The 21,629-nt window shown below is 36.1% G+C and overlaps 2 protein-coding genes across 7 annotated transcripts in view; one reads left to right on the top strand and one right to left on the bottom strand.

Moving 5' to 3' along the window:
- Positions 1-12,380: 12,380 nt before the first annotated feature.
- ANKRD49 (ankyrin repeat domain 49) lies at positions 12,381-19,680 on the bottom strand. 4 transcript variants are annotated; one of them, XM_023757280.1, is made up of 3 exons: positions 19,523-19,680; positions 16,138-16,507; positions 12,381-14,959 (listed from the first exon to the last, which is right to left on the bottom strand). In XM_023757280.1, exons 2-3 carry the CDS (start codon positions 16,408-16,410, stop codon positions 14,498-14,500), a joined length of 735 nt encoding a protein of 244 aa, XP_023613048.1. In that variant the 5' UTR covers positions 16,411-16,507; positions 19,523-19,680; the 3' UTR covers positions 12,381-14,497. The 4 variants fall into 4 exon arrangements, with proteins under 4 accessions (XP_023613048.1, XP_014314683.1, XP_023613049.1 ...); XM_014459197.2 differs by having other exon boundaries at positions 16,156-16,507; XM_023757281.1 differs by having other exon boundaries at positions 19,414-19,536.
- A 12-nt stretch (positions 19,681-19,692) lies between these two features.
- Positions 19,693-21,629, top strand: part of MRE11 (MRE11 homolog, double strand break repair nuclease) — a 75,335-nt gene continuing 73,398 nt past the window's right edge. The window contains exons 1-2 of one of the 3 annotated variants that reach the window (XM_006092771.3): positions 19,693-19,823; positions 20,543-20,658. In XM_006092771.3, the coding sequence (XP_006092833.1) occupies positions 20,639-20,658 (20 nt within the window). In that variant the 5' untranslated portion in view covers positions 19,693-19,823; positions 20,543-20,638. The other 2 variants (XM_023757278.1, XM_023757279.1) reach the window with 2 other exon arrangements.

The raw sequence follows: 21,629 nt of genomic DNA, 5'->3' as shown, positions 1-21,629 counted from the left end.
CAGCTAGGGCTCTGATTATTCTTTTCTATATAACACATTGGCTTTCTTTATATCTCTGAGGATATTAATAATATACTTAATTTCCAACCTTTCCCCTGTATAATTGCTGCCTCCTCCAAGTTATCTATTCCTGTTTGTTTTGGTTTCTTAGTAGCTTTCCTCTCTCTTCAGGTGATCCTTTACCGTCTTGCCCTACCTAGTAGTGCAGAATATGAACCTGTACATACAGGTGGAGATTATTGACTGGAAGTTTCACTGATGGTTGATCTGTCTGGGCTTGTTAGTTGGGGAACCCCTGATGTCTATTTTAAGATCGATCTCTCAAACCCCTTTAGTCTCCTTCCTGGAGGGTATCTTCATTCTGGTGCCAGCACCCTGGGAAGTGAGTGGTAGAAGAGAACCGAAGACTGAGTATGAAATAACCCTATTTCAATGTGGTGGTCCTGCCCCCAATTGTGCTTTATACCTTCCAGTCTGGATGGCCCGTTTGACTTCCTCCAGAGCATTACCTCCAGTCATCATCTGGGGTGGAGTCATCCATCTAGTTGCTCAGAAGGAGGGACCTGGAGGTCTAACTGCTTTATTATTATTGTGATGATACACACACACACACACACACACACACACACACACACACACATAAAACTTACTATTTTAACCATTTTAAGTGTAAACTCAATGGCATTAAGTACACTCACAATGTTGTATAGCCATCATCACTATCTATTTCCAGAACTTTTTCATTGTCCCAAACAGAAACTCTGTACCCATTAAACCCAAATTCCCAATTTCTTCCTCTCCCAACCCCTGGTAACCTCTATTCTGCTTTCTGTCTCTATAAATTTGACTACTTTAGATACCGCTTATAAGTGGACTCATACAGTATTTTTCCTTTTGTATTTATCTTGTTTCACTTAGCATGTTTTTTAAAATATATTTTTATTGATTTCAGAGAGGAAAGAGAGGAAGAGAGAGATAGAAACATCAGTGATGAGAGGGAATCATTGATTGGCTGCCTCCTGCATGCCCCTCCACTGGGGACCGAGCCCGCAACCTGGGCATGTACCCTTGACTGGAATCGAAGCTGGGACCCTTGAGTCCACAGACCAATGCTCCATCCACTAAGCCAAACCGGCTAGGGCATAGATATGTTTTTAAAGTTAATCCATGCTTAGCATGTGTCAAAATTGCATTCTTTTTAAGGATGAATAATATTCCATTGTATGTACTATATACCACATTTTGTCTATCTGTTCATCTGTTGGTGGACATTTGGATTAAACATTTCCACCGTTTGCCAATTTCCAATAACGCCACAATGAACATTAGTGTACAAATTGCTTGTTTGAGCCCCTACTTTCAATTCTTTTGAGTATGTACCTAGAAATTGAATTGCTAGATGATATTGTAATTCTATGTTTAACTTTTTGAAGAACCATCAAATTTCTTGAAGTCGCTGTACAATTTTACATTCCCACCAGCAATGCACAAGGATTCCAATTTCTCTAACTCCTTGCCAACATTTATTCTCTCCTCTTGCTCTCTCTTTCTCTCCTTTCATAATGCCTAGCTATCCTAATTAGGGTGAAGTGGTATCTCTTTGTTGTTTTTATTTGCATTCCATTAATGCCTAGTGATGTTGAGCATCTTTTCATGTGCTTATAGGCTAGTTGTACATTTTTCTTGGAGAAATGTCTATTCAAGTATTTTACCCATTTTGAATTGTGTTCTTTGTTGTTGAGTTGTAGGAGTTCTTTATATATTTTGGATATTAATCTCTTGTGATAAGTATGGTTTTAAATATTTTCTCCCATTCCATTGGTTGTCTTTTCACATTGTTGATAGAGTCCTTAAAACGTTTTAATTTTGCTGTAGTCCCTACTTATATATTTTTTCTTTTGATACCTATGCTTTTAGTGACATATTTAAGAAATTATTGATAAATTCAATATCTTGAACATGTTTTCTCTATGCTCTTTTCTAAGAGTTTTATAGTTCTGACTCTTACACAAGGTGGGGCAAAATTAGATTTACAGTTGTGTGTATGGAAGATAATACAATAATTAAAAAATAATCCAAGAATAAACTGTTTCACATACTCACGACTGTAAACCTACTTTTGCCCACCCTGTATTTAGGTCTTTGACCATTTTGAGTTAACTTTTGTATTAACATTATAGTGTGATGTAGGAGTCCAACTTCATTCTTTTGCATGTGGATATCCAGTCTTCCCAGCACCATTTATTGAAAAGGCTATTTATTTTCTCCATGGAATTGTTTTGACACCCTTGTCAAAAGTCAATGGTCCATAAATGGGAAGGTTTATTTCTGGGCTCTCAATTCTATTCCATTGATCTATATGTCTATCCTTAATGCCAATACCAGAATGTCACAGTTAACATAGTTTTCTAGTACATTTAAAATCAAAAAGTGTGAAGCCTCCAACTTTGGTGCTCAGTAACAACATTTAGTGCTTCTTTCATTGCTTTCATCATGTTTGTAGTTCTCAGAACAAACGTTTTGCATTTCTTTTGTTAAATTTATTCCAAAGTTTTTAAATTCTTTTCGATGGTATTGTAAATAAAATTGTTTTCTTAATTTAATTTTCAGTTTGCTCACTGATAATGTTTAGAAAGGCAATTTATTTTTGTACATTGATTGTGTATCCTGAAGCATTGCTGATGCATTTATTAGTTCTAGTTTTTTCAATGGATTCCTTATGATTTTCTATATATAAGATCATATTATCTGTAAATAGATGTGCTTTTACTTCTTTTCCAATCTGGATGCCTTTTATTTCCTGCCTAATTGCACTGGCTAGAATTTCCAGTACAATGTTTAATAGAAGTGGTGAGAGTCGACATCTTTGTCTTGTTCTTGATCTCAGAGGAAAAACATTCGCCACTAAGTTAGGATGTTAGTTTTGAGTTTTATAGATGCTCTTAATTGGGTTAAGGAAGTTCCCTTCTATACCTAGTCTGTTAAGTGTTTTTATCATGAAGATTACCTTCTTTGTGTATTATTTTAGTGGTTGCTTTAGTGTTTATAGCATACATCTTTAACTTTTCACAAACTACCTTCAAGAGATATTATACCACTTCAGGTATAGTTTTAGGAACTTCCATTTCTCTCCTCCCAGCCATTATATAATTATTGGCATACATTTTACTTTTAGATATGTTATAAACTCTGTAAAAATGATTATTTTTGTTTAAACAATTATCTTCTTAAATACTTATTTTATAAATCTGTTTTATAACATTTACTTGTAAAATTAATCTGTGAGGCCATTTAGGGCATTCTGAGAATCACAAACATTTGAAGCTTTCTTTTTTATACGACTAATAGTTAAGTGTTAAATATATTTACATTGTTGTGTAACAGCTCTCTAGAACTTTTTCATCTTGCAAAATAGAAACTTTATACCCACTGACGACTAACTCCCAATTTCCCCTTTCTCCTAGCCTCCACCAACAATCCATTCTACTTTCTGTTTCTATGAGTTTGAATACTTTAGATCTCATGAGTAGTCATGTGATCTTATTGTGAACTGGCTTACTTCATTTAGCACAATGTCCTCAAGAATCATCCCTTTCTTAGCATGTGACAGGATTTTCTTCTTTTTAAAGGCTTAATAATATTTCATTTTATGTATATACTACATTTTCTTTAATCATTCATCTGTTGATGGACATTTGGGTTGCTTCCACCTCTTGGCTATTCTGCATAAGGCTTTAATGAGTGTGGGTGAGCAAATATCTCTATTTTGGATATTGACCCCTTATCAGATATTTGATTTGCAATTATTTTGTCCCATTCTATATGTTCCCCTTCTACTTGAATCTCCTCCAGATTTCTATTAGTTATCTTTTGTATATTGATTTTTCTTTCCTAGTAAAAAATATACAAAATCCTTGCCATGCTAAATATCCTAAGCCTGTATTATTTTACTTCTTTTCCTTTGTGGCCTATTTTCTTAACAAGATCTTTTATATTTGGTCTCCAGTTGCTCACACCTAATCCACTTTTTCACTTCCCACAGTCTGTTTCCAATCTCACCATGTTATTAAATTTAGTCTTTTGAAGGTCACCGAGCACCTATTAATCCCCAAATCAAGCTATGCTTTCTCATATCTCTTGGCCTCTCTAACAGCATTTGACAATGATTTATACCCCATTTTTCTTGAAAGCATCCTCTTGGCTTTCAAAACTGCCTTTTCTTGATGTTCCAGTTACCTCTCTAGTGGTAATGTCTCCCTAGCTGTCATCATTATTTTTAGAATTTGAACCTCATCAGTGTAGACATTCCTTCAAATTCCCTTTTTGCTCTTTTTTCTCCTTTTACTAATTCACTAAATTCCAACACTTTTATTATCACCTGAAGGTGCTATGCCTTTTAAATATCTCCAGATTCAATCTTTATCCTGACTCCAATCCTACATTTCTGCCTGCTGGTTGAACATCACAGTCATAGAACTTTGGAGCTGTAAGAAGCCTAGAGATCACCTCATTCAATGTATTTCAAATTGCTCCACAGTACCCAAGGGATTTCCTGCACACAGAGCAGGTGTGTCTGTATCTCAAGCAGCTCCGCTTTTTTCTGCATTGTTTGTTCATTTAATATGTATTCCCTAAATGACTCCTTAATGGCTTATAGAAATTTAAAAGATAATAATGTTTTGATGAAGTGGACAATTCACTTAAAAAACACAACTTTTAAAAATGGACACAAGAAGAAATATCACTTTAATAGAAGTAAATATAGAAATATAACTATTAAAGATATTGAATTCAAAATTAAAACCTATTCACAAAGGAAACATAAAGCCTCACTATTGAATTCTTCCAAACATTTACACATATTTTAACACCAATGCTATTCAAACTATTCCAAGAGTTTAAAAAAATGTTAACTCTTCTCAACTCATCTTTATGTCAAAATTGGAAAGAACACTACAAAAAAGTAAAAGAATAGGTCAGTCTCCCTCATGAAAACTGATTCAAATATTAAATAAAATATTAGCAAATATAACACAGCATGTTAAAAGAGGATAACACATTATGATAAAGGTGTGATTGTTCTAAAAATGCACAGTTTGTTAAACATTTGAAAATCAAGCAATGTAATTTACTACATTAAAATTTTTTAAAGGAAGAAATGAAGCTGTCTTTACTATCAGTCAACATGGTTGTGCACATAGAAAATTCACATGAATGCATAGACAAGCTCTTAGAGTACATTTATTAATGTACTGGATACATAGTTAACAAAGAAAAATAAAATTTACAAATAAATAGAAAATAGAATATAAAAAACAACATATTTATAACAGTATCAAAAAGCCACCAAATACATAAGAATAAATCTAAGAAAAAAAAAGAACTGCACCCAAATGCTCTAAAATATTATCAAGAAAATATAATGAATACCTAAGTAAATGGAGAAATATATTATTTTCAAGAATTGAAACATATGTTAATTGTTCTCAAATTGATCTATAACTCCAATCTAAATCTCAGCAGAGTTATTTTAAAAATAGAATTTGACAAGGAAATTCTAAAATTGAAAGTACAAGTAAATGCAAAGGGCCAAGAATGGCAAAAACAGCCTTGAAGAATAAAAACAAAGTTGAAATATTTACACTACCAGATACCAAGACTTACTGTCAAGCTATAGTATTAAAACTTAGGTATGGAACAAAATAGAAACAGACCAAACCATGCTTGATCACCAGATATATAACAAAGTTGTCACGGGGAGGGGGGGGTGGGGAAGGGGAGTGGTGGAAAGAGGGGATGGCCTTTTTCATAGGTGATATTGGATAAGCTGGCTATTATTATGGGAAAAAATAAATCTTGACTCCTAGCACACATCAAACATAAATATAAACTCAAAATGAATTACTTCACTAAAGGTAAAATGCTAAAGCTAGAAGATAATATGTTCATGATCTTGGGGTAGGCAAGCATTACTTAAGTAGAAAACAGAAAGCACTAACCATAATGAAAATTGACAATTAGAGGTCATTAAAATTAGGATATTCTCTTCATTAAAATCACCATTAAGAGAATAAAAAGGCAAGCCACAGACTGGAAGAACATTTCTGCAATCCCGGTATCCAACAAATGACTAGTATCCAGGTTATATAAAGAATTGATTATAAAAATCATTAAGAAAAGGGCACACAATCCAATAAGAAAATGGAGAAAGATGAACAAGCACTTCACAAAAGAGGAGATGCAGATGGCCAATCAGCATCCAAAAACTTGCTCCACATAAGGAAATTGAAAATTAAATGTACAATGAGATATTACTACATGACTATTAGAATGGCCATTATAAAAACCACCCACACAAGGTGGCAGTAAGAAGGATTGGGAGGATATGGACAATCGGAACTCTCATTCATTGCTGCTAAGAGTATAAATTGGTACAACCACTTTGGAGAACTGTTTTGACAGTATTTACTAAAACTGATTATAAATATATCCTTTGGACTAACAGTCCTAACACTAGGTATATACAGAGGTGTATAGTGTGCACACCAAAACCATATTCTGGAATGTTCCTACCAGCACTATTCATAAAAGCCCCAAACTGGCCCTAGCCGGTTTGGTTCAGTGGATAAAGCATTGGCCTGCAGACCAAAGGGTTCCAGGTTCCATTCCGGTCAAGGGCACGTACCTTGGCTCCTCCCAGCCTGGGCCCTGGTCAGGGCGCTTGCAGGAAGCAACCAATTGATGTGTTTCTCTCACGTCTATGTTTCTGTCTGTCTTTCCCTCTTTTTCCTACTCTCTCTAAACAAAAAAACCCTCTACTACATGCAAAAATATGGATGAATCTCAATAGATGTAATGTTGACTGAAAAAAACAAACGCAAAAGTATACATAACAAATGATTCTACTTATGTAGGCAAAATGAATTGATGGTGACAGAAATTGCCTTTGAAGGAGCACTGAGAGGGAGCACAAAGTAGAGTTTGGGGTGCTGGTTTTGTTCTGTCTCTAGATTGGGTTGTAGTTACATGTGTGTGTTTATTTTGTAGAATTCATCGAGATTTTTGAACTACTGTTTTCTATACCTCTATGAAATTATACAAATATTAAGCATATTTGTTAAAAATTAGTCTGAAAGTTTTACTTTAAAAAGTGTTTACTTTGATCAAATAAAAAGGAATTATGCAATTATTTTTTTCTTTTTGTATCCAATATCAAAAAGCTTAGAGATAAGTTAACTGTTAATTGCAGTAACTATATTAATTTAAATGGTTTATTTCCTTCTTTCTCCTTCTAAATGGCTTTTGATTTTCTATTTCTAATTATTATATGTGTTTCAATTATACACCATCTTTAAGTTTTTTTAGGAACAAATTATTGATAAAAATAAGTATAAAATGTACTGTTTTATCTAGAAAATGTAGTTACAATTTTCTTTACTTTTTTATTAAAAAAAAATGAACAGCAAAAACATCAGAATGGCTTATCCTATTTTCATTTTAATTAAATGTAAAACACTAATATGACCAATAGATGGAGGCAAAACCAAAGACTAAAATTTTCTTTTAATAAGTTACAAATTGTATCGGTTCTATATACTTATTAGTTATTGGCACATTAGTAAAAACTAGGTGGATTAATTTTTACATTTTGTGGTTAATTTTATAAATTTTGAACACATCTCCAGAAGTCACTTGAGTCTTTTCTTCTGCTTAATAACAGGGCAACTGAATAACAATGGATTTTTAATGCTATTGTTTTTCCTCCAGAAAAGTAGATGCTAGAATCACTTTGGTATCCTAGATTCTAACATTCCTGATCTAAATTATATTTTAAAGTCAACAAAATCCTTCTTATAATAAGTAAGCCATCTTTTCAAATTTGTTTAGTGTTGCCAAATGGACTATTTTAAATTAGTTTGTTTCCTACTCTACCATTTAATGGATAAACTGTTCCTTCCAATTACAATGGGCTTTTTGCTTGGGATTTAAAAATTCCAGTGAATTAATGAAATCTTTTTCTTTCTTTTTTATAATTCACAGGACTCTGCAGCCCCTGAGGAATATATACTCCTAAAATCTGATGGAGAGATCCTCATAAGTCCCTACTTGCTGTGGAAAAGAACAAAAGGATGAAATTAGTCGTCGCTGGATAGCTACTTTTAAAAATCAATTTTATTGAAGAATAACTTAATGTACAAAAACTTAATTCCATTTAAGTATAGAATTTAATGACTTGGGCAGTTGTATACACCTGCAAAACTACCACTACAATGAGGATACAGCACATTTCCACCACTTACAAAACATTTTCCTGCCCTTCTCCAGTCCAACTTCTGTCCCTGTCACCAGGCAACCACAGCTCTGGGGTCTATAAATGAATTAATTTTTCCCCAAGTAGATATTCAGGTGTTCCAGCACTATTTCTTTAAGGGAATTTCTCATTGAAATCCTTAGATGCTTTGTCAAACATTAATTGATCATTCATATCTGGATCTATTTCTAGACTCTATCCTGTTGATCTATATATGTCTATTCACACTGTCTTAAAACTGCTGCTTCACAATTAGTTTTAAAACCAGGTTCTATAAATTCCCCAACTTTATTATTCTTTTTAAAAACTGCTCTGGCACTTATGATTTAATGAAACTTTTGTATATTTATATTTTATGCCATAAAATGCAATTTGCTAATAATGGTAATTTTTACGTCTTAAACACTATCATAAATTACATAAAAATAATATTAAAGAAAATGGAATCTTTGTTATGATTATTTGATAGACTAACCAGTGATACATGGATATTAACATTCAAGAACCCCACTGATGAAAAGCTGTAATATTTAAACGTGAACTTACTGGAAACTTACTTCATGAACACGGGCAATTTACTTAGCCTCCATAAGCTCAATTTCCTCATTTCTATCATGTCATCTACCTCATGGGGTTATTGTGAGGCTCCTGAGATAACATGTGAGCACCTATAGCACACACAGTAAGCACTCAATTGTTAGCTGTTAATATTATCACAGTGCGTCAGTATGTCACATCTTGGATATATAAGAACTTTCATAAATAAGATCAGAGGAGAGTATTTCATTCATGCATTATATAAATGACGATTGGGGAAGGCTGTTAAACAAATGTGGAATATTTTTTACACTATGATTTTGATATATTTCATCTTGGAATTTTTAAAGTGAAAGTAATTGCCAAAATTAATTACACATTATTTTTATATTTAAATAACTAAAAGAATTTTACATCGGTAATGGCATTAAGAGAGTATTATCTAATTCCCCAGTGGTTTTATACCTGGAACCTGCCAGCTCCCTCCCCATCTCATTCTCCTCTGACAAAGGCTGTTGGCTTTGTTTATTCCTTTCCTTCTAGAAGTAAAAAGCCTGTGTTATCAACTTAGTAGCATTTTATTCAACAATGCAATAAAAATTTACATTTGTAGTGGTGTAACTTATTAAAAATCAGAATTTGATTATCATCTCCATTAATACCCAGAAGTTAGAATTTCTCTAAAAATAAACTAATCCGACCTAAGGGGTAAATCTCCTAGAGGCCAAATCTAGGAGCAGGGAGTGAGTTTTTCTTACAAATGACACTCAATATTGAAGCGTTTCTTTTTCTAATTGTATGTTTTAGCCAATTTTGAAATGTTTAAATGACCTCATTAATAAAATACTAAAAACTTAATATAGAATCAATGATTAGAGTTTGAGTGTACACTGATGGATATTTGGTCTCTAAGGAAAACATGCTTTTAATTGCACGCTAATAAAACAACTTTGAGGCTAGCCAAATAATGAAATCTTCTGCCTTAGAGATTTTTGATGACAGAGCAGGGAACATTTGGCAATGTCTGGAGACATGTTTGGTTGTCTTAAGTGGGGAGGAGGAGTGGGAGGTGCTACTGGCATCTAGTGAGTAGAGGCCAAGAAGGCTGCTAAAGATTCTGCAATGCCCAGGATGCCCCCACAACAAAGAACTATTTAGCTCCAATGTCAACAGTGTGAGAAACCCTGACATACGATTACCTTTCTCAATGAATTCCAAAACCACCTCATTTTCTAAATGTGCAGACTAAAATAAAAGGAATGGACGGACCCTAAGATGTTTCTTCCTTTTGGATTCTTCTTATAAGCTTTTGCCTATCTTCAAATAAGAAATATGCAAGAGCACATGTAAGCAAATATGAGCTCCAGTGCTTTTTTTTTTTTTTCTGGAATGTGCTCTGAAGGATCTGTTTCTTATATCAGTTCTTAGTATGATTCTCACAGCACAGCTACATCTTGGTCTAGAGTCGACCCTTCAATCAGGATATGCTTTCTATGTGAGTTATTAAATTGGAGTGTGAAAAAACCTGAGAGGCATCTGATTTTTTAAATAATGGCAGGCTCACTTTCTAATTTTTTTGATTGCTAAAAATTGCTCCTGTTTAAGGCAGTTATATCTGAAAAGGGAACTCTAATGACTGTTCAGGACACAGTGCTCTTAAGAACTCGCATTAATCCAGTGATGTTTTCCTAATTTTCAAGTACTTACATCTAGTAGAGATGAAATGCTGAACCTATTATAACACAAAGAGAAGGAAGAAAACATATTAGGTAGCAACTTGCTCTTAGATTTTTATAAGCTATACATTTCATTAAGCAGATTTTTCTGGCCTACATATCCTGCTACTCTGAGCTCCTCTGGAAGTCATGGTCATGTCTATGTCATTAAATTCCTAGCAAGAACTATTACATTTACCTGAGTTTCAATTGGATAATTAAAGCGATCAATGACAAATGAATGCTTTTGCATTTTTATTCCATTTGCTTAGTGTTAACAAGACCCACCTTAAAAGGGGGAAAAAATTAGGTATGAATTTAAAGAGCAACTCATCTGCTAGGCATTGAGAAGCTGCATATAGAATGAGCAATAAGCCATTCTCAGTTTCCAGGCTCTGGATCCATTCTGGAAATACATTTTCTCTCAGAATCTCATATCCTTAAGTCCTTGTAATTATTTGCTGAACTTCTTTTGCCTTATTTTGCTTACTTCCTGAGTTCTCTCTTCTGTTGGATACTGTTGACACCTACCAGGGACCTTGGAAGATGAGGTAGGCATTTCTTCTAGGTGTGGAGGAGTTTGGATTCTATGCTGCACATTTTACTGGAAAGTCATGAGAGGAAACACAGGAATATAAAGGTAGAGCTTTGGGATATTCAAGGATGCAAATACCTAAAGCAGGAAGGGCATTTCTGATTGAAATGCTGGGTAAGAGAACCACTCAATACCATTTTTTTTTTTTCAAACCTACCATGTAATAGGTATCTCATCCATATTATAGCTCATATATTCCTTACAAAACTGTAACAAGATAGATATTATCTCCATTTCACATATGAGAAAACCGAGTTTATTTGCCCAAAGTCACACACAGGTGGCAATCGTATTTGAACCCAGATTTGTCTGGCTCAGAGTTTAATGCGCCTCCTAGCTATTCTCCTATGCCTCTAGGGAATGTTTCAGGTGTCTGGACCTACCCTGTTCATTAGAGTAGCCATTAGTTAAATGGGGCTAGTCTGAACTGAGATGTGCCACAAAACGTATACTGTTTTGAAGACTTATATTACCCAAAAAAGTAAAATATCTCCATAATTTTAAAATATATATCTCAAGTTGAAATGAATATTTTGGATTTGTTAGATTAAATATGTATTACTAAAATTATTTAATAAATTAGTCTTTGTTTTAATGCAGCTACTAGAAAGATTACACAGGTGGCTCGCATTATGTTTCTGATTTAGATTATTTAGCTCTGATTTAGATTATTTCTACTTAGGTTCCCAAAAGTAAAATTTTAGGGTTTCAAAGGGATATTTTCAGGAATTTAAATCATTAATAGTTACTCAATACTTCTTAATTTACTGTTTTCTAAATGTAATAAACAGAAATCTTAAATTCCTTAGGCAGAAAGCACTTGATATTACACAGGTTGAATGGTCATCTGGTCATCCTACAGAGGGGCTAGCATTCCACAATAAACTTATTATAGTAAAGGCATAATCCTGATTGTACCTCCAAGTTCCACCAATTCCTAGAGCCATTTTAGGCAGGGTGAAGGTGGTATATGTGTTGATCGGGAATCGGGAATCAAGAACTGACACAGAGGTTTCATTTTGATATGGGACCGAATCAGAGTACATGCTACTTCTCTGGGTTTCTTTTGATCATGATGTCCTAGCATTGTGGTGGATATGGTGATAAATGCCAACAAATAGAAATAAATGGATGCTTTCATATCCATTTAGACTCAAAATAAAGACTCAAAATCCCATCACTGTGGTAGGTTGTAGGCCAGTAAACTCTCCAGAGAATTGTATTTAAGATTAAAAATAACAAAGCCATTTTATTTCACTGTGTGCCTATGAATTATGATGTGTCCCTTAAACAATCACAAAAAAGGCATATAAGTTAATCACAATTAAGGCCTTAGTTATGAAAAGCATATATATATATATTTTTTAAGTACAAGATAAGAGAAAATTTTGTTTGCAAATTGAGTTATTTAGCCTTCTTAAACTAGTAAGTACAGGTAAGTAATATAGTAAAAAGCGTGATTAGTGAATGACTTCTGTAGACAGAAGAGTCTAGTAAATATTAAGAAAAGTATAACGGAAGCAAATGATATAAACTCTGCCCTAAGGGATAGAAGGGATTTCTATGCACTAGTTTAGTGTTGAGGCCTGAAAACCAGGGAGTAGTTACATGTCAACTCACCTCCTGATCAGAAAAAAGGTGGCTTCTTTGGCCCTACACTTAAGTGGAAAGCTTATATAAAATCATGGATGCAACTCATTCCCAATTAAGAAAGGAGCCATGGGCTCTTTGCCTTCCAGATAACCAGGCAGCCTCATTTAGCAGTCTACTGGGATAGGAGGGGTCCTGTTATACTGTCTATTAGCTGTATCTGTCATTTGCATCAGATTAAATACAAAGCAACTCTCACTTTCTGCCAAAACCCTTGTATCATAGATACTGATACTCTGAAACCCAGACATCTCCTTACCAGGTATCACAAAACAACTGAAGTTCTCCTAACTCTTGAGACCTGTTTGTCACAATGATTCAGTCCATATATTACCTTGAACTTTTCAGAGATCATGCGATTTTATTCTAATCTAAAAATAGCCACACATATTTGATTAAACAACATTACTTAGTCTAGGTCGGGTTACAAGTGCTGATTCAAAATAGACAGACATTGAAAAAATATAATTGAAATAAGGGATCACTAATTTAGTGCCTTTGTCTAGTGTTAGTTCTGGTGTTGAGAAGATATGAGAAAAGCCTTCAGGAATAGTCACAGAAGGGCTTGGTAGTCAATGGGAAACTGCTGCTGGAGAGACTGAGAGAGCAGATACTTAATAAGTGTATGCTAGATGAACAAATATGCTATGGATTCAAGGATGCTATATACAGTTAAGAAAAGAATTCATGCCTTTTTTGTTGTTCAAAACTTTTATTTTTTGAATATTTATATTTATGCTTTTGTCACTATCCACACTGTAGCTTTTAAAAAAAGCCTGAGCCAGTGTGCGGTTCTAGCCCCAATATAATCATTATCCCCTCACTCTTAGAATTCCTTCTCATTTGTCACTTGGCCTTTGTGTGGTTTGTATAAAAAGAGGACCCTGGAAAATCAATACTTCCTGTGAACTTGAGAGGCTATAAGAGCAGTGCCCAAATCCGCAGGATTAGACAGGTAAAACCAGCAGGGTAGCAGATATATTACGATCTCTTGGACCAAGGTTTAGTTGTAGGCATGTCTAAAAGTCATGCTAACTCACCAGTAGAATAAGGATTACGTAGGTGGACCAGGGTGAGGTAGGACTGTCCTCAGGACTGGGTGAATTGTGGTAGGAGAGGCAGTATATAACATTCATGGATTAAACATCCAACTAACTACTTTCCTAAAAGTCTAGGTTCTAAAACACAAAGATCTAGGCTCTAGACTTTATTAACTTATGAAGATTCAAGTCACTACGTTAGCTCTTATGGTTTAAAATGAAAGCAAATGGCTATGATAGCTGAACTGCACCAGTATATTTAAGACTTTTAAATTGAATTCTGAGTTGCTTTACCTTATAAAAATACATGTCATTATACTAAATGCTCAACAAAAATTCAGGATGGGGATATTTAAAAATACATTTTCCTTGGATCAGCACCAAAAATATCAGTAGTTTTCTGTACAACCCATGACAAACTTTTAAGTATAGGTAAGTTAAATTTTTTCTGATAAAAACCAGAGAAATAATTAAAGATATATCCAAACAACTTTCAAATACATTTTGACATCAAGTCAGGCAATTCACCTGGAAGGATATAACGAGTACCACTGAATTTCTGTAGTAAGACTTTTGATGTCAACTTTGTCTTATGGGGATTTTTGACATTTCACAGAAAGGAGGCACTGGTACTAAGTGATTAGAACCATTAAGACTGAGGTGAAGAATTTGTGCAGCCTTCCACAATTTCAAAGAGGTAGTGATAGCTACTTGTCCTCCTGGCAATGTCAAGTGCCGTTTCTTCCAAGGTGTTTTTCAGACCTGGTTTGATGTAGCGGTTCATCAGGAGGAGTTCTAGGGTATCTTTGCTGTCTCTGTTGCCAGCAGCAAGGTGTAAGGGGGTCAAGAGGCCTTTTGTTTGGGCATTGATATCTGCATCATGCTGAAGGAGGAAAGAAGCTACTCTAGTATTATTCCACTTACAAGCACTGTGCAGGGGTGTCCAGCCATCCACAGTCACCGCATGAACATCTGCTCCTTGTGCAATTAGCTCACGGACAACCTCTAAGTGTCCACCGTAGGCTGCTCGATGAAGAGGGGTATAGTCATCTTCATCTCTAGCGTTCACAAGAGTGGCCTTTTCAGAAAGTAGTCTCCGTACTGTAGACAGCTGAAAAGAAAAAAGAGATATTTCAAAGACCCAACTCAAAACTAAACAGTAAATCGAGAAAATTAAACTGTCTAGTGGTGTCAGATTTAATGAAGTTAAAAAAAACTTGTTAGCAGATGACTTTAAAATGAAAACAAGATTTCATTTTTGGAGGGAGAGGGTCAATGATTTAAGAATGAACCAGTTAGTGTTAACCATAAACTGTTGACTCTCAGAATGTGATTCTCTGAATATCAAACCATATATTTACTCCCAGGTCCAACTAAGGCTTATTGCATAAAAGCTTTAGTCCTAGATGAATAATTATATTTAATCTTTTATATGTCACTGTAAAGAAAACATAACAGGTTGATTTTTTTTCTGAGAAGCAGCACACCAATGTACATAATGTATAAAACTTTAAAAAATAAACTTCTTTATCAGAGTGTAATGGTAACAGAGAAATCTAGAGATTAAACAGCTCAATTCCTTCTAACTAAAACAACCTAAGACATGTTTCAAGGAAGTTTGGTCTATGGACCTGTGGTGGAATACAGTGTGCTCTTGGGTTAAAAAGTTATGCAAAAATGCAAGGCATTTTACTTATTAGTTTATTAAGACACATGAGGGGACTTAGTAAAATGAGGTGAAAGTGGCTGCATGGGAAGAACAGACTTTTGATGTTAAGTAGGACCATCCTACTTGGATGATCCTGGGCAAATTAATATTCCTGAATCTCAATTTCTTACTCTGTAAAAGGGAATATTACCTGTCTTTAGGAATATAAAAGGATTCAATCAAATAATAAGGCATATGGTATAGTTGGTATCCAACAAATGTTAGTTCCCATCCTCCTTTTCCTAAATAATACTTATTTCTAGGATGATCCTGACAATATAAATAATTTAAAAATACAGATGATTGCTTGTGATCTTCATAGTTAATTATCCTTAAATCCCCCCAAATACCTAATTTGACTTTTTGTAGCTGAACATGTACTTTCATGTACATTGCCTCATTTGATCCTCAAAACCCTGCATAAAAGAGGCAGATATTAAAATGGCCACTTTTACTGATAAGAAAATAGAGGTTCAGAAATAGGATTTTCCCAGAGTTACGGATCAAATAGAGGCTCAAGGACAGGTCTTCTGGCTCCAAATCGAATACTTTCCCTATTATATTATGGTTTCTTCCTTAACTGTTTTTTGTTTGTTTACCCGATTGTTTTCAGCAGCCCACAGAAGCAATTTGCTTGGATCGTTTTCCATTTTTTTTTCTTGGAATTGATACCACTCTTCAGTCTTTTCATCTTGTTCCTCATCTTCATCAGAATTCCCTACCCAGAGACTTTGGGTACCAGTGGGGATAAGGTGTCCATGTGTTTCCAACAACTCAAGTTGGTTAAAGTGTTCAGAAAAGTCCAAGGAATTCTCTGGGTCTGGCTGTCCATCATTTACTTGCTCTTTTTCCATTTTTACTACTATTCTACACACAAAGCATTTCAAATACCAGTGTATAGATAATCTTTTTAGAGATGAATTATGTCTGCTTTATTTTATCCATCAAGATCTGAAAACACAAACAAAAAATGATTAGGAAAACAGTAATTGAGGCTTTATTAACATCATATATAAGTCTTATAAACACACACACAAATAAACCTTGTCTAAACTCTTTGGTGTTTATTGATACCCTTTATATTTACTAGATATCAGAGTTGATGGATTTCAGTTATCTATATATTTAATAACCTAATATTTCTTTTTTGTTATTGTTTGCTTCTACTAAGACAGTGGTTATAACTGTACAGTCATATCTCATTTTATTGTACTTCACTTTATCATGCTTCACATTTTTTTTTTTTTTTTACAAATTGAAGGTAAGACCCTCTACCAGCAAAAAGATTACCATTTGCTTCAATGCGGTGGTCTGGAACTAAACCCACAATATCTCTGACGTATGGGTATATTTATTTTGAACCTATTGGTTTAGATACTGTTGTATTATGCTAAGAGTGATAAATGCTTAAAGCTTCTAAATTGTAACTAATAAAGACAGGCACATTTTAAAAATCCTCAGCCGAGGATATGCTTATTGATGTTAGAGAGAGGAATAGAGAGAGGGAGAGAGGGAGGGAGGGGGGAGGGAGGGAAGGAGAGGGAGAGAGAGTGGGAGAGAGAAAGAGAGAGAGAGAGAGAGAGAGAGAGAGAGAGAGAGAGAAACAGAAACATAGCTGAGAGAGAGAACATTGATTGGTTGCCTTCGGTACGTGGCCCAACCTAGGTATGTACCCCAACAGGGGATTGAGCCTGCAACCTTTCAGTATACAGGATGATGCTCCAACTGACTCATCGACCAGGGCAAGCCAGACACATTTTAATAAAACAGACACCTAGATGCTATAGAGAGGACACAAAAACTTCTAAACAAAAACTACTTAAAAGAATCAGGGATCCTTAGAGATAGAATAGCCCTCAAAGGACATGTGTCCCAAACTTCAGTGCAGACATCTTTATCATGACATCTATAATAGTTATCCTATTTCTACTTAAATAATTTCAAGCTTGGGAAAACTCATTGCTTGAAAAGTAGTCCTATTCACTGATACACAACTATAATTCTTAATTAGCTTATTGTTTTGAAACTGAATTTTGGCTGTCATTCACACCTTCGTTTAAGAAATATGAATAGAATGCCTGTCTCTGGCTACTGGGATTCAATAATGAACAAGATCCACATCGTAACCTCGAGAAGCTTACTGTCAAGTTGGAGTGACCAAAAGACAGCCGGTTAAAGGCTACGACAGGACCATGTCCAGGTACCATGAGCATTCTGGAGGGCTGCCATTAACCCAGTCCTAAGGGGCTAGAGAAGGTTTCCCAGAGGAAGTGATGCTTATTTTGCTAGGCTGCCATATTGATTTATAAATCAGTATCAGCTTAAAGAGTTACACGGCATATTACACTTCAACCAAAGAAAATGAGAAGAAAAAGTATTTTAAAAATACCATTTCTACTTATTGAAGTGATCACTATGTAAGGTATAAATGTCTAATCACTTTGTACACCTGAAACTAATATAATATTGTATGTCAATTGTAACTGAAAAAATACATTTTTTTAAAAAAATACCATTTTTTAGCCTCCCAACTATATTTGTTTGAATTCTTTTCAAGGCTCTTCTCAGATGTTAAGTCTTTCATTAAGTCGTTCTTAATCCTCAAATTAGATCCCTCTCAAATTCTACATTTTTGTGCTATATATTGTCTTATTTCACCACTAATTTTGTTTTTTGGCTTCTTAAAATATAGTAAGTTTAAGTACAGGGACTATATTTAACTTATAATTATGTCCCATTAAATACAGCAAGAAATATTGTAGAATTAAATTTAAATAAGGCCCTACATCACTTGATTTTGACTGGAATGGATTCTGAGAAGTTGGAGAGTTAGTCATACCCCTATTATACTTACTCCTTTCTACCTAATTTTACAAGTTTAACAGTATACCATCCTAATGCATTAGACTTTATTAATAGTGCCAAGAGCATTAAACTCGAGTTTAAGTCTATCACTCATGTCTAGTGCCTTCTCTGGGCCTGTTATTTCATTTTAAAATGTTAAGGATTTTACTAAAGAATTCCCAAGGCCTGTCCAGCAGGCCTGTCTCAGAACTGCTTTATGTTTGAGTAGTTCTCACTTTTTTCTTTGTTCTCAAACGATGCCCTGAACTTTGCAACACAAAAATGACCATACATCTAATCATGAAACAATAAACACCAGTACATAACATGAACTAGTTATCATATCAATTTATAGAACAGATCTCGTGGGCCACCTCTCCTTTTTATAACGCCTCTCTTTTTATAAATTTTGAATTTACTGCTCCGGATAAAGGAAACTGCACATAAAATTTTCTTGGTGGATTTAGTCTAAACGGTTAAAGCCAGGTGCACTCCCTGGTTCAGGATTTTAAAAAGTCCATCAGGATTCTTACTTGGTGATATTCCACTAGGAGAAATAGGGTGTTTTTTTTTTTTTTGCTTTGTTTTTTTTTTTAATGAGGTGTTTCTTAACCTAATGGACACATAAACCAAGCGGGGGGCATAAACCCCATTTTACAGGTGAAGGAGCGGAGGTTCGGAGAAATGAAAATAACTTGCCCTCGATTAAGGAACTTCAAATGAATCGAAAGCCCAGGTTTCCTCAATTAAAAGTTTCACTTCTTTTTTTACCGCACTAGACTCTCCTGCTGTCAGCACAAAGCCATGCGGATGCGCTCCATCCGAGGCCGAGGGCTCAGGGAAGCGGAGAACGGCCTGTGAGACGGAAGGTCTCAAAGTTCCACCTCCGGGGAGTGGGAGTGAGGGGGGGGCCACCAGCCCGGCCCGCCGGCACCGGGGGCCACTTCCCAGGCCCGGCGTCGCCTCCCGGGCCTTGGGAACCACCAGGAGCAGGGTAACGGCTCCAGCCCCACCTAGAACCCGCGACGCGGCCGGCGGAGTCGACAGGTGACCCGCCCAGAAGCGGCCAGGAGGCCTCAGGTGGCTCCAGGCGACCAGGACGAGCCAGGAAGAGTTACCCACCTTACGGAGGGGAGTTCGCCGCCGCAAACCTCGCTTCCGGGGTTCGTCCCCTCGGCGGCTCGGGATTGGCTCCTGTGCGGGGGCGGGGCCTCGCTGCTAGTTTCCCAGCTCCCTCACGGAGCTCGACAGCCAATGAGAGCCGAAGAGGGCTTGAGGCGCCTACGTCATCAATGAGGTATCGCGAGAGGGAGCGAACTGGCTTCTGGCTCCCGCCTAATTCAGGTTTCTGTCCAAGCGGATCTCAGAGGCGAGCTCTGGCCGGGCTGTTGCTTTTCTGCTCACGAATCTCACTCCTTTCCGGGTAAAAGACAGCCTCGGTCCCGATGGTGTGGCTTCGGAGAGACTTAAGAGTGGGGTAACTCAGGAGTCGTGCCCGCCTCCTATACGTGCAGAATCTCGGGCGGAAGCCCAGAGGGGCTAACCCTCTGAGAAGAATGGGCTGGGGGGGCTGGGAGGAGTCCTAGGGGGTTCCGCGTTCTGCTGCCGAGAGTCCGGTGGCGGCGGCGGCCTGGTGAGGCTTGAATTCCCGGCGCTGCGAATCTGGACGTGGGAGAGGTTCAGCCCCAGCAGCCTCTCCTCCCACATATGCTGCCCACTCATCCCGCTGGCGGCGGAGGGTATTTCTCCGCAGACCACGTGTTTCTGTTTATTTGCACTAGCCTTATGGGTGCGGCCGTTCATTCTCTTTTCAGAACTAGCCTGTTCCTTTGCTGTCTGAGCCGGAAGTGCGGGGTCGCCTCCCGGTTGCAGAGGAGCCTGCTCGGGCTCCTTGAACATTCACTCAGAGTTGTTCGTGTGCTAAACCAGAACCACATTTTGCCCATCACTTTAACAGCTTCCCACAGGGAAAGGGAGCTGGTCGACGAGCTTAATCATAAACTAGAATGGCACGAGAGATGTGCTGTTTTCTATTCTTAAAAAGTACAAGTAGGTACTTAGGTGAAAATGAGACTCGTCCACTATTGCTAGTCTGCTTTTTTAAAAAATGCGTGTTTTATAATAATATAATTTTGTTTTTAGAATTTGGAGTCGAGTGAGTTTTCTGACTGTTGAGCTCAAAACCGGGGATTACTCGGCGAGAAAGCTGGTCTTTGAGGAACTGGCCTGACCATAGATATGAGTCCTGCAGATGCCCTGTAAGCACCTGTCTTCTGGAATCTTTTTTGTTGCTCTGGGTTTTTTTAAAGCCCATCAATTAAGATCACCCCAAAAGAAAACATATTTAATAAATTAGCAGTAAGTAGCTTAACGGAGCAGAAGTGATAGTCATCAAAAAGAATATTTGGACTGTTTAAAAATTCGTACTATGTGTTTATTAACTGAAAGATTGGGTCTTGCAGCAGTTTGATTATGTTGCTATAGTATGTAGGTTTATGTTTCTTAGGTTTGTCTTAAAATATATTCTTGAGCTTTAAATATTCTTGAGCTTTCATGTAAAGTCTTACTAGTCAAGGCAAGTCTGTTGAAGCAAATTTTTAGAGCATAAATTGCTCTAGTATTGAATAAATTGGAAATGATTTTGAGAAAAAAGAAAATAAGTAAAAGGACAAGGAACAGGTATGTGGAAAAGCTTTAGACTTGGAGTCTTTCACCCTGGTTTTAATTTCTTGGTTAATACTATGACCTTAAGCAAGTTAGCAATTTTCTAAACTTTGCCTCAGTTTCTTCATTTGTATAATTGGAATAAAAATGTCTTTCTTAGATTAATTTTGATGTTTAAGTGAGAGAATCCTATGAAAGTAATTTATAAGTTGCTGTGGAAGCATAGGGTAATATGAGCTGAAAATATTCAGACATGCCTGTGTGTACATAGCAATCAGAACTGTGTGCAAAGCATTTTTAAACTTTCTGAAGAGAAATCTTTTCTGGAAGAATCTCTTGCATATAAAGATTTGAAGTGTGTGTATAAAATATATATTTTGAATTGTATATACATATACATATGTATATCCTATGTAATAAAACCCTAATATGCAAATCAACCAAATGGCGGAACCACCGGTCGCTATTACACGAACTAATCACCAGGGGCAGACACTCAACATAAGAGCTGCCCCCTTGTGGTCAGTGCACTCCCCAACAGGGGGAAGCACTGCTTCAGCCAGAA

The sequence above is a fragment of the Myotis lucifugus genome, unplaced genomic scaffold (genome assembly GCF_000147115.1).
Source record: "Myotis lucifugus unplaced genomic scaffold, Myoluc2.0 scaffold_104, whole genome shotgun sequence".
Classification (NCBI taxonomy): Eukaryota; Metazoa; Chordata; class Mammalia; order Chiroptera; family Vespertilionidae; genus Myotis; species Myotis lucifugus.
Note: the sequence above shows the minus strand (reverse complement) of the source record. Positions and strands in the feature narration are given on the sequence as shown.